This window comes from Protopterus annectens, chromosome 6.part0 (assembly GCF_019279795.1).
Source record: "Protopterus annectens isolate FY-2018-M chromosome 6.part0, PAN1.0, whole genome shotgun sequence".
NCBI classification, from domain to species: domain Eukaryota; kingdom Metazoa; phylum Chordata; order Ceratodontiformes; family Protopteridae; genus Protopterus; species Protopterus annectens.
In genome coordinates, this window is record NC_056737.1 from 1,559,081,882 (window position 1) to 1,559,095,757 (window position 13,876).

Below are 13,876 nucleotides of genomic sequence, written 5' to 3' on the forward strand. Positions count from 1 at the left end.
GATTGCAAACTGGGAGCCATTATTGATTCTCCAACTGATGTAGACATTCTACAAAAAGGCCTCACTGACACCAATGACTGGTGCCAGGACCATGGCCTTAAGCTCAATGCCAAAAAGTGCATTGTCATTCCCTTTGGGAAAAATTTGGTGCCCGTGAACTACCACATAGGCGGCAGTCCACTAAACAGCAAAGGCGTGATAAGAGACCTGGGGACACAGGTTGACCGCAACCTCTTCTTTGATAAGCACATTGCCACTGTAGTCAGAAAGTCCTATGTGGCACATCTCATTACAAAAGGTTTCTCATCCAGAAAGAAAGAGGTCATAATCCATCTGTACTCACTCGTCATTAGACCTGTTATAGAATACAATGCCTCGTATGTACCTCACTAGACACCTACAACAACTGGAAAGGCCACAAAAATACCTCACTAAGAGGATCTTAGGCCTTAGACACATGCCCTATATGGACAGACTAAAAAAACGTCAGCTGTACTCTTATCGCCTAGTTAGGGCAATCTCTGCTTGACCTACAAAGCCATGTCTGACCCAGTGCTGCTAGATATGCTACACCTAAAGAAATCCCAATCCCTCTGTGCTACACGCTCCAGGGACCTAAACCTCATTACCACAATAAACAGAACATGCTGGAGGGACAGGTTCCTAACCCAGAGACTTACCATACTCTGGAACAAACTTCCCATTCACATCAAGCAGAGCACTTCACTGGCCCTCTTTAAGAGAAATCTTGATGAGTGGGTGGGCAATAGGAGGTTCACCCTGGGGATCACTTCAGTGGCCTTGCTTGACAGGGACACTGGGAACTAACTTTGGGCGGCATGATGCCAGGGAATCTTCTTGGGCTAGGCTTATATAGGCTCCAGGGCTGTTAGCCTAGTACACACCTATGAACCTATGTCATTGTTTATTATTTCTATGGCCTTGCATATGAGGCTAGTCAGACTTATGGATCTGTAATTATCAGGGTCTTTAGATGGCCCACCCTTGCGCACAGGGAGGACAGTTGCAGTCTTCCATTTCCTTGACACAAAGCCTGTTGAGAGGCTGCACTTGATTCTAGTTGTCGTGATAGGTCATGTTTCATGCTGTTAAGGAGGCATCCTGGGATATTATCAGAGCACATTGAGGCAGTATTTTTGGCTTTGGAGAGTGTATTGAAGTCCTGGTCACTAGTGTTAGTTGGGGTGGTTATGGTTGAAGGTATTTCCTGAGGGATGTCTGGGGTGACAGGAGGATAAACTGTAACTAAATTTGTTGGGCAGTATACTTACTGTATCTTCAGGTTCAGTATAGGTCGCTTCACTTAAAATTACCTCACCACATTACTGTGTATTGCCTTTGAGGTTGCAGACATAGCTAAAGAATGCCTTGTGATTGTCCTTGGCCTGGGGGACTGTTTTGCTTCAAACATAGCTTTGGTCAACTTGATTAGCCTGCTAAGTTGCTTTTTAAGACTGATGAGGAAGTTGTTCCTTTGCCAGGCATTGTACTTTTTAATTTTTACCGTGATTTTCTTTCTTTTATTATACAGCCTGTTGATGCTGGGATTCCACCAAGATGACTTAGAACAAGTCATAAACATACCAAGGTTTGCTGGGGTTCAGGAATTTATTTTTATTTCAAAGAAGACAGCTTTATGGCCCAACCTGACCAGTGAGGGTATTGCATGGGGCAGGGGATGTGCAGTACTGTCTATATTTGTGAGGACTAGATCAAGGATGTTTGTGCCCCCTAGTGGATGCATGGACTATCTGGTCCAGGGTGTTTGTGTTAACAAAATTCAGGAACCTCTGTATCTGTATCTTTGTGGTTGTGTATGATTCCTAGTTCATAGTGGGAGAGTCAGTCACCCATGAATTTGGTGTTGGCTTGAATGGGGAGTGTCTCTAGTACAGTCATGTAAGAACAGTGGGATTCCTGGGTCATAGAGTGGGACCTTTAGCTTGCAAAGATATAGTAAGGGACTTTTCCTATTGCAATTTGGACATGGAGGTCAAGCATGGTATCCTGTTTGACAAGTCTTAAGGTGTTTGCTTTGGTGAAAATTGAGACACTTTCATCTTTTGTTCCTTCCTGTGCAGTAACTGATCTGAATGTGTGGAAGGGCATTATAGCCCTGCGCTGCAGTGAGGCTTTGCAGAGAGTGGAGTTTCTTGTTTAGGCTCCTGGCATTGAGCAATAACACCTTCAGATTTTATTGGGTTGCTTTTTTATATATCAGAAAGTTTAACAGGTTGGCAGTGCCTGAAAAAGACACTTTGAGCGTTGGACAAGTTTTAACCAATATTCGAAACCCAGAGGGGATAGGTACAGACCATCCCTAGCAAAGCAGTGTGTTCTGCCAATCATATCCTCCCAGGCTGACAAATACTGTACCTCCTTTAAAAGACACTAAAATCTAAACCATTTGTTAAACACCATTATTTTCTGTTTGTATAGTGGTATCATCCTTGGAAAAGACAGACTGCTGCTCAGTGCTAGGCTCGTACCGGCCTGGGGGGACAGTTTGAGGACTCCATCATGTCCCCTTCATATAGTCTTGGAAGTACATCTCAGGTTATTTACACCCACATGGGCTGTGACTGAGTCATACCAGTGAGTGTGTTTCAACGGCCTGAGTGCATACATGACCTGGCAGACCCTGCCCCCTAGTAGGCAACTGACTGTGACTTTTTCCTTACTTAACCTTGTAAGTGGAATATTGCTTGTTGTTTGTCTCAGTGAAGTCTCCTATGACCAAAATATTGGGTTTGTTTGTTGGTATGTCTTATGGGCATATATATTGAAACACTGGGAGATGTGGAAATGTGTGTTGTAGTAGATGCTGTTTTGGTATAGTGCTTTTGAGGTTGCTGAGTATATTCAGTATGAGTGCAACGTCTGTGAAGTCTTTGTGATTTATTGCATTTCAGAGTCTCCGCATATGTAGGTCTAAGTGTCTGGTCCATACTATGTGTGGTAGGTGTAATGTGTGTGTTTCTGACAAACTGTTTAGTATTATAAGTGCTTGTATGCAAGAGCTTTGCCTTCAGTGACATGTAACTACATCTCTCACATACCATATCACTTTAACAATTAGAAGGTTTTCAGTGAACATGAGACAATTGCTACATTTCCTCATGAGACTCATATCCACCAAGCTGGCTACAAACATAGTAAAGTGCATGTCCATTGTTACAGATTATTATTACATGATTTACAAGGGTATGGCACAAGAGGGGTTTAGAGCTGGCTAGCTTGTTTGCTGTAAAAATATGTAGACTACAGTCAAGACATAAGACTAAACTCATGGGGCTGTGCTCCTAAATACAAACTAGTTACTCCCACAACTACATACTGAAGAAATTTCAGGAGTATATTTATATGGAAAATGTCAGTTCTGGCTGCCTGATGGAGTGCTTGCACTGTGTGTCCCAGGCCAGTATGAATCTAGGTTGAGCAGCATTCTACATTCTCCAAGCATGATGTCACAATATAGACAGAAAATAATTGACTTTAAAAATTAGCTTACATTTTGGTGTCATTCAAAGGGGGTACAGTTTATACAGGGCACTGCATTGTAATGCAACAACTTTATATATGCACATAAAGTTTGAAAACAAACAATAGTAGCCAACTGGCCAATCAGAAACACACCCTTTGGGGCAATTCCCGGCCCATAAGGGACCTGGCTACCCCCTACTGCCACAAGAAGGCATACTAAAAATTTCTTAATGTAAAAACACTAAGAGGTTTCCCTGAGTGCAGTAAATAATGAAGGTAAAGCAATAAACCAAACAAGTGCAGAAACTCACAGGCAAAAAATGAAAAGCAATTGCATATTGATTCAGTTGCAGGAACTCAGCAAATAATGCACAGATTTAAAAGCAGTACAACTGTATTATAAGATAAAATGCAGTACAGCAATGTGGGGCAAATATTCAGCTAAAGAAGGATCTGGATACAGTAACCTGCTGGTATCTTTTCCAGGTAGATGTCCTGAATAGCACCCGGATAAATCAGGAAAGTTTCACTCTTAGACACACTGCCCAGTCAGAGACTGTCAGAAATTAATGACCCTCTGCTCTCTCTCTCATCTGGAGCAAAACAGTAACACAGGTCTCAAAATGAATCATAAGAGGCAGTTATCAAGCTTTCCAGTGATCATCAGTCCCTAAGAAGTAATGTCCCTCTGATGTCCTTCAAGGATGCATCTGCAGTCATAACATATGGGTTGTCCTGCCTCAGGCAGCCCTTCGGTCGGCCGGATTCCAAAGTCTGGGTCTGGCCTCGGCTGACGTCGCACTTCACACGACGTCATAGCTCCTGGGGTATAAAGGCATCAGCCAACGCCATTTTCCCAGTCTTTCTTGCCGCGCGGTGCCCGAAGCAGAAGCTGTTCGCAAGTGCCGGTCGGTCAGATCCAGAGATTTCAGCTACCGAAGACTTCTAAAAAAGCTAAGTACCCCGTTGGGGACTCTTTCTTGCCTCAGCCGATGTCAGACAAAGTAAATAATTGTTTAACTTGTGGGAAACAAATACCTCATAAGGATTTCCACTCTTACTGCCTTCCTTGCTTAGGCCCACGACGTATCAGCTTGTTTAGCCTGTGCTTCCTTCAACCGACGGACACTTAGACGTCGGTCGGAGTTTGCTGAAGAGTTTTTTGGTCCCGCTTTTGCATATAAAATGCCGTCGGAGACTCCGACTACACATTTAGCCAAAAAACGCAAGGAAAAGGACCGACACTCGCGGCCCGCGGTTTCGGCTGAAACCACGGTTAGGCCTACCGCGAGTGTCTCGGTTTCAGCTGAAACCGAGTCCTCGGTTCTTCCTTCGGCCGTAAGCATGCCTCCGACAACCGAGGCCTCACAGGCCCCGGCTGAGTCGGCTACAGAAATTCATACCGAAGAAGCAGGCACACAGGAATTGTCCGACACCATTCCGTTGGACATCTCTACTCCTGCACGTGGGGCAGCTAGACCCCCTGCTTCTATGTCTATTAAGGCCTTCTCCAGGGCTAAAGCAGCTAAACTTTCATAGGTTCATAGGTTCATAGGTTCATACTAGGCTATCTGCCCGAGGGCATTTACAAGCCTAGCCCATAGTTTTGTGGCTTACGCCACCCCTTTAGTATGGGGAACTATACCCATTATTTTGCTGTGCCTCTGTTGAGCAGTGACACTGAGGTAATCCCTGGGGTATATCTGCGATCTCCCATCCATTGGTCAAGATTTCTCTTGAACAAGGCCAGCGAGGTGCTGTGCCTCACATATACCGGGATTTTATTCCACAGCATAGGGAGTCTTTGGGTGATGAATCTATCCCTCCAGCACATCCTATTAATAGCCGTGTCGAGGTTGAAGTCTCCCGCCCTTGTGGCTCTGACGGATCTAGATTTTTTGAGGTGAAGCATATTCATCAAATCTGGGTTTGACATGGCCTTGTATGTTAGGCAAAGGTCACCTCTGAGCAGCGGTGGCGACTGAATAGAGCTGGAGTTCTTTCAGTCGGGCAGCATAGGACAGATGTTTGAGACCCTTTATCCTTTTGGTGAGGAACTTTTGTGGCCTCTCCAGCTGCTGCAAGTGTCGGGTCAGATACATTCCGAATGGGGCATTGTACTCAATCATTGGTCTGATGAGTGATGAGTATAGGGAGACTATGACCTCCCTTGATCTAGATGAGAATCCCTTCATGATAAGGTGGGCAATGTAGAAGGTCTTCCTAACTACTTTAGCTACATGGGTGTCGAATGACAGACTACTATCAACCTGGGTCCCCAGGTCCCTGATAACTTCTTCTGTACTCAGTGGATTGCCACCTATTTGGTAGCTAGGGGTAACCTTGTTTTTCCAAGGCCTTACCTACTAAAGCTCCCTCTCACAGACCTTCATCAAGTTCTCAGATTCTCAGCCTTGCTGAGGACCTTATTTCTCGGATCAGGGGATCCCAACCTCACCCAGACAGGGCCTCACAACCTCCTCCTGAAAAAAGGCCTAGGACTGAACCCCCTGAACCTCTCTCCTCTGACTATTCCTCGGATGGATCAGAGTTATCAGACCATCAGGAAGGACCATACTCACCTTATGAGGATACGGATGCAGAAGACTCCATTCCTTCTGCCTCCCCCCCCAGAAGAATTTTCATTTGGGGAAACTCTACACTCAATGAGGGAACACTTCCAATGGCAGGGTCAAGATTTTTCTGATTCTAGGAAAAGACTAAGGACCTTTTTACACTTACCACAGCATAGGCCTTTAGCCATACCACCTGTACTATCAGTTGTTGATGATGCATACAATGATGCCAGTTCTGCCCCTGATTCTCTTCCCCCGGCCCCTGCCAAACCTGACAGATATTACAGGGTCCCGGATTCTCACTTCCACTTGTATAAGGCCCACGCTGCAGACCCAGAAACCATTTCTCAGGGCCCTAAGGGTGTTGCAGCTGCCTCTGCCAAAAACCCCTTACCCTCTGAAAGAGAATCAAGAGCATTAGAGAGATGGGGTAAAAAGGTTTATACTTCTGCTACTCTTTCTGCCAGGGCTTTAAACTGTCAATTTCACATGATACAGTACCAGGAATTTTTGTTAGATCAGCTGAATAAAAAGCTTTCCTCTCCTGAACCTTTAGACCGTAAGTCCCTTCAGGATTTGGTACACAACTCACAGCAGGTCAGTAATCATTTCTTAAAATGTGGCTATGATGCACTGGAGGCTTCATTTAGATCAGCTATGACTGGAGCAGTGATTCGAAGGCATACCTGGCTAAAAGAGCAGTCCTTGCCAGACCATGTTAAGTCTAAACTCCTAGATGCCCCTATGGAGAAACAAAGTTTATTTGGCTCCCCTGCACAGGAGGTTCTAAAGAAAGTGGAAGAAAAAGCAAAATCTGTGCAAACAGTCAAGGATTTTCTGCAGGTCCAACCTCCGAGGTTCAGCAGAAATTAGCCTTCAAAGAATTGGTCCTTTCCAGACACCTCCAGAGCACACAGAGGCAGAAATAGACGCCCAAGAGGCAGAGGTCAATCAAGGGGTGCCTACAGGGGCCGTCAGTGGCAACCTGACAACCAGAGGAGTGCCGCCACAGCTACGACTGCAACCACTTCCACAGGATAGACACAATGACTTGGCTCTGATTCCGCCTACCAGGGAACAACTGGAAGCACCCTTGGGCGGAAAGTTAGCTTTATTTTCAAAAAGCTGGCATTGCATTACAGGAGACAAATGGACTTTGCAAACAATAGACAAAGGCTACAGGTTTCACTTCCACACTTTACCAAAAAAGAGAGGAATGCCAAACCTTCCATCAAGCCAGAAGTCAGAGGCTCTAAAACAAATCAACAACTTACTAAGGATGAGAGCAATAGAAAAGGTACCATCTATGGAACAAGGCCAAGGATTTTACTCCAGACTATTCCTTGTACCAAGAAAAGAAACTCAATGAAGGCCTATTCTCGACTTGTCCGCACTGAACACATATCTCATAGTACCAGAATTCAAGATGCTGACCCTACAGCAACTTCTTCCCATGTTGGGCAAGGAGTCTTGGCTGGTGACTCTAGATCTCAAGGAGGCATACCTGCACGTCCCTGTATGACCAGATTGCAGAAGACACCTCAGATTTCTTGCAGGATCAGAGCATTATCAATTCTCAGCATTGCCCTTTAGCTTATCTACTGCGCCCAGAGTATTCACGAAATGCCTGGCATCAGTAATTGCACATTGCAGGCTTCAGGGAATTCAAATCTATCCATACCTGGACGACTGCCTAATACAAGCGGACAACAAGACAAAAATAATAAAGGATTTGACCTATGTCATACAACTGCTGCAAGCCTTGGGATACACAGTCAACATACAGAAGTCAAGACTAGTGCCATCCCAAAGGATAACATTTTTGGGTGCAGAACTGGACAGAGTAACTCAGATGGCTTTTATCACAGAAGAAAAACAAAAGCAACTTCCAGTTTACTTCATGGCATTGACAAGACAAACTCAGCTTACTGCAAGGAAAGTCCTGCAGGCCCTGGGTTACATGGCATCCTGCATAATCTTGATTCCACATGCCAGACTGCATATGAGAAAATTACAATGGTACCTAAGGAATGTATGGTCTCAACACAGACACAGTCTAGAAACCATGATACCAATCATTCCATGCCTGAAACAAGAATTCCTGTGGTGGGCTCAGGCCTGCCAGACCAACAGAGGGTTGCCTTTCCACAAACCACAACCAAGGCAGACCATCACCACGGACGCCTCAGACCTAGGCTGGGGGGCACACATGGAAGACAAGTGTATCCAAGGCCTATGGTCCCATGACCAGCTGAATCTACACATAAATCTAAAGGAGATGCTGGCAGTGAAGCATGCAATCGAGGCATTCAAATCATTCCTCCAGCAAGGACCCCTGCTGATAAGGACGGACAATACCACAGTCATGTGGTACATCAACAAACAGGGAGGCACGCATTACTACCCTCTATGCCGGATGGCAATGGATCTGTGGAACCTAGGCCTGAATCTCAACATTCAACTGTAGGCCAGATTCGTACCAGGAAAAGAAAATGCACTAGCAGACAGAGTAAGCAGAACTACCACGGATGCTCACGAATGGATGCTGCATCCAGACATCTTCAAAACCATAACAAAGACATGGGGAATGCCAGAGATAGACCTGTTCGCCTCCCCACTCAACCACCAACTGAAGAAATTCTGCTCAAGAGAATACCACCCACAAGCCTGGAGGGTGGACTCCCTTTCTTTCAGCTGGAAGGACCTGACAGTTTATTCCTTTCCACCTCTCCCATTGATGTACAAAGTTCTACTGAAGATCAGGGAGGAACAGCCAAAGGTAATTCTGATAGCTCCAGACTGGCCAAGACAGCATTGGTACCCACTACTGAGAAGCATGTCTCGGACGAATTCATGACCTCTACCTCTATGGCCTTTACTTCTAACACAGAACAACTACAAGACCCTGCATCCAAACTTGAAAACACTGCAGCTAACTGCCTGGAAAATTGCATAAAGCAAAACCAACCTATTTTATCGCAGAGGGTCAAGGACATTATCCTGGAGGCTCGCAGACCCTCCACAAGGAAAACATACTCAGCCAAATGGAAGAGATTCCTCATTTGGAGTGCATCAAAGGGAACAGATGTCACACTGGCAAACCTAGCACACATCCTAGAATACCTAGCAGAACTGTTCCACAATGGCCTGTCCTATTCTTCCATTAAGATTCATGCTTCAGCATTTTCAGCAGAGTACAACATGGATCCTCCTATCTTCTCTCAACCTCTCCTCAGACAATTTCTAAGAGGGATCAAAAATGTAAAACCTCCAAGGAAACCACCTCTACCTGCATGGGATCTCAATTTTGTGCTGGAAAAATTAACACTTCCCCCTTTTGAACCAGCAGCATCAGCAGACTTACAGTTCTTATCTTGGAAAACTGCCTTCCTTCTAGCAATCACTTCAGCAAGAAGGGTATCCGAGTTACAGGCCTTAATGGCAGTGCAGCCTTTCCTTATCTTTCACCAGGATAGAGTGTCTCTGAGAACCAATCCTACTTTCATGCCAAAGGTGGTATCCAGAGTATCCTTGAACCAAGCTATTCATTTACCTACGTTCTTCCCTAACGCACAGAACAGGGGGGAAAAACTACTGCACACCTTGGATGTACACAGACAACTGCGCTACTATCTGGACAGAACTAAGAACAGAAAAACTGACCAGCTTCTGGTAGCATATGCAACAGGAGTGCAAGGAAAAGCAATTTCCAAACAGACAATTTCAAAATGGATAGGAAATTGCATTCGATTCTGTTACTCTTTTCATGGAAAGACAACAACTGAAAATATCAGGCCTCACTCCACAAGAGCTACAGCCACCACTACAGCTTTCCTACGAGGAGTGGCTACCAAAGACATTTTAGAAGCTGCTACTTGGAGCTCCGTACATACATTTGCCAAGCATTACAATCTTCCTTTATACTCCAGATCCCGAGCAGGTTTTGCAACTGCAGTTTTACAAGGGATCTTAACTACACCTTCATTATCTTAGTGCCTCCTCCCCCAGTTTGGCTATGGTATTCTACCCATATGTTATGACTGCAGATGCATCCTTGAAGGACATAGTACAGTTTTGTACCTACCATAAATGTAGATGTCCGATAGGTATGCATCTGCAGTCAGGATTACCCACCCTCCTTCCCCTCTGTGGTATTCCTAGGGTACTTACCCCCCTCTTAGCTAGCTGGGGGAATCTATTATGGTGTATTTGTTTGTATGTATATATGTATATAAAATTTTTGATTTCTACTGTTTGGAATTTTCTACTTTATCCAAATTTAGCCTTCCTAGAGGGCACCTGGCATCTGGGGCAAGAAACACTGAGGAAAATGGCGTCGGCTGATGCCTTTATACCCCAGGAGCTATGACGTCGGGTGAAGTGCGACATCAGCCGAGGCCAGACCCAGACTTTGGAATCCAGCCGACCGAAGGGCTGCCTGAGGCAGGACAACCCATATGTTATGACTGTAGATGCATACCTATCGGACATGGAATGTCGTTTCTCCAGTGATTGTTAGTCTTGCCCCTCATGATGTAGATTTTAAAAGTAAGATAGAATATGTTTTAGAATCTTATGAATTGCAGTGTGCACTAAACAGTTAGGAAGATAGGAAAGAGGGTAACAAGCTTTCTCATGTTAAAGGGGGGGGCACTAAGTTTAAAATTGCAGCAATATTAAATGGAGAACAAGCACTCAGTAATTTTAAAAGAACAAGCTGGATTGGCGGGGGGGGGGGGTGATACTCAGTATTCTGGCTCTGTGTTATCCACTACTTTGCTGACTGAAAGTTGATGGATTGCTGTACGCAGCTGCAATGAGTGGAGAAGTTTGTTATCTTGGGGGTTCCATCATGAATGAAAGTAGAGGTGATTAGATGACTGAGTATTTGATGGGTGTATTGCTGGCAAGTACTATAGGCATTGTACAAGACTGTGGTGGTGAAGTGAGAACTGAATCATTTGATGAAGCTCTGTTTACTAGTCAGATCTATGACCCTGTCTTTTCCTTGATCACAAGTTCTAGGTTATGAATGAAGATATGAAATCATGGATACAGTCTGCAGAAATTAGGTTCTTTTTCAGAGTTACTGGACTCGCTGTCAATGATAGTGTGAGAAGTTTGTTTTTTTGGAAAGATCCCACATTAGAGCCAGAGCTCCTTTGAGTTGAAAAGTAACACTTGAAATGGTTTGAGCCTACTGAGGATACTCCTTAGGCATCTCTAACAAGAAGTGTACCAAACATGCTCCACTGGGAGTTGGGGTGGAGGCAGATACTATTCATGTTGGGAGGATTATCTATTCTTTGAGTCTTCCACAAGATGAGATGGACACCATTGTTGGGGATGGGAAAGTCTGAAGTACCCTGCACAGTTTGCAGCCTCCGTGATGATCACCAGAACAAACTCTTTAGGAACTGGATGGATAGGTGATAAAAATGCTTTCTTATATTACCAGAAGTAAGTAGTTGTTGGAAAAATAGGTTTCCTTAATTCATGGGCTAATTTGATTAGTCTCAGGATGCACATAGAGAAATAACTAGTTGTAAGTATTGAAGGTTTATGGTATTACAATAGAGGAAACAGGCATACTTTTGGTTAGTTGCATAGTTCTCACCTGTCATCACTTCCTTAGTATGCCAAACACTCTTTAAATCGCTAAAGACAATAAGAATGATTGTTTTATTTAGTTATTTGAAGCATGAGTGTGCCATTATCTGCTAAAGGAAAATGAAATCTTGTTAACTCTAAAATGTCTTTGTGTGTTTGTCCAACAGATCCATGCTCAAGTTCTTCAAGCCTGGTTGTAACCTTGTGGCTGTTATTTGTTGACCTTGTACCTCTGCTGGCAGGATTTTTCATCTGCATACGGAACTAATTCTAATGAATTTATTTAACTGTGAAATTGTTTAATTGCCCTTCTTTGGCCAGAGCACTGCTGTGGTACAGAAGTATGCTGCATTGAGGAAAGCACTGAGTGGCTCAGCTGTTCCGTTTACTGGACCTCGTGACAAGGCTCAAGTGCTGAAAACTGACACTGTGTAACAAATTAATACACTGCAGGGCAGAACTGAACTTAACACGAAAAGGAAGAGAACAAATTAGCAAGTGACAGGGATCTATCTGCAAGATTCTGGAAGTTGTGGCTCAATCACTCCTGGTAGCAGTTGGCTGCTTCGTTGGCCTGTCAGTGTTTGGTGCAGTACTGATAGTTACACAAATGAGTATGAAGGCTGTAGCTGGCAGATACTTTTCAAGTGCCAGCATTCTGTGGGACTAGATTGTGAAATACCTCAGTATTAATGTAGCCATAAATTGTGTTTTGTCAGGTAGTCATCTGACAGTTGGGCCAGATTGGAAGTTACAAAGGAGATTATCTGTGGTCAATGTTATTTGGTAGTCAGGGTCATTTATGTATACTGGCATGTGTTCTGCTTCTTTAGTAGTCATTAAGTCCAAGCTGTAAATGGCAGCAGTTTGCAAAATGTACTAAATGTACATTGTCTTAGGCACTGACTGATTGGTATAATCTCAAAGTAAGAACACCTTTGGTATCACACAGCAGTACGAATTTAGATTATGAACTGATGGCTTGAGTCTGTGGCGCATTTGTCTGACTATTTCGTAAAAGGTCAGTTTGCCAGAGAAAGAGTAGTTTCAGAATGTTCATACCACTGTATTGTAATGGTGATACTGCTCATTTTAACAGAGCTGTCTGTAATCTGTAACTTTGGGCATTTGGTTTCAGTCAGAACTTCCCCTGCTCTGTAGTTTAGATGTGGTGCAGTTTCCTAACAACTTTTGTTTGGGGTAAGTATTTCTGACACACTCCATGTCTTACTTTGGTTCTTAGTAGTTATGTTGATGGTTACAGAGATGCACTAATTAAAAAATCCTCATAGTTTGTACACAAGCAGCATATTATAGAAGTAGGTGGTGTCATACAGGGGACAGTCTATAGCTTAGGAGTAATTTGTTCTTATTAACCACCAAGTTCTACAGAGTGCATAGTATGAGATGTGAGAGAAGTTCAGAAAAGTCTTTTGAAGGAACCTTACCAGAGATCTTTGTAGGTGAAGTAAATGGGAGTAGGCCCACATAGCCTTCCTTAGTACTCTGTAGATGTACTTTGATCACAGGTATCACTGTCCACCATTGCTAGCACTTTTCTCATGTGATCTTGTGTGCATAGATATCACAGGTGTTTTTTTTTTTTTTTGGGGGGGGGGGGCTCTGCTTTGACTTTGTGTGCAGGTTGTGGCAGAACAATTATACTACAGCTCTGTACACAAATATCTCATGCATCAGAGTTGTAAAATACATATCTGATGTTATTAATCTTCCTTCATTCCTTACTGATGGGTTATCAGGTCCGTCCTCAGAACCGAGCCGGCCTCATACCAAGCTTGTGTCAGCCAAAAACTCTCAAGCCAAGATCCTACCCAGAACTCTCTGCTCCCTGTTACCTTGGATCTCGTTTACCACGTTGCTATACAGCCATGTCAAGCCACTCTCTCTCAGCTAAGTGAACAATTTTTTCAAGTTTTTCTATTGTTAGTGTTTAAAAAGTTGTCAATCAATTACTATCTCTATCCTCCTACCCTATTGCAACTTTAACACTCTCTCCCTACACTTTTTTCCCTTTTCTTACCTTTGAGGTAATTCTCCATTATCATCGTTGGTAATCCTTCTCTCCCTTTCTTACTCTTCTGGGTAGCTTTCTTAACTTCTTGATAGTGTCGTTCTTCTCCTTTCATATCATGTTGGATAAGAAAAGTAGTGTTGGTTTCAAACAA

General features: G+C 43.8%; 1 protein-coding gene across 1 annotated transcript in view; it reads left to right on the forward strand.

Annotated features, from left to right (window-relative positions):
• The window catches only part of LMLN (leishmanolysin like peptidase), a 2,253,233-nt gene extending 2,239,958 nt beyond the window's left edge, over positions 1-13,275 (forward strand). The window contains exon 15 of the mRNA XM_044073684.1: positions 11,858-13,275. Coding sequence (XP_043929619.1) covers positions 11,858-11,958 — 101 coding nt within the window. The 3' untranslated portion in view covers positions 11,959-13,275. The remainder of the gene's footprint in view (positions 1-11,857) is intronic.
• Positions 13,276-13,876: the final 601 nt, after the last annotated feature.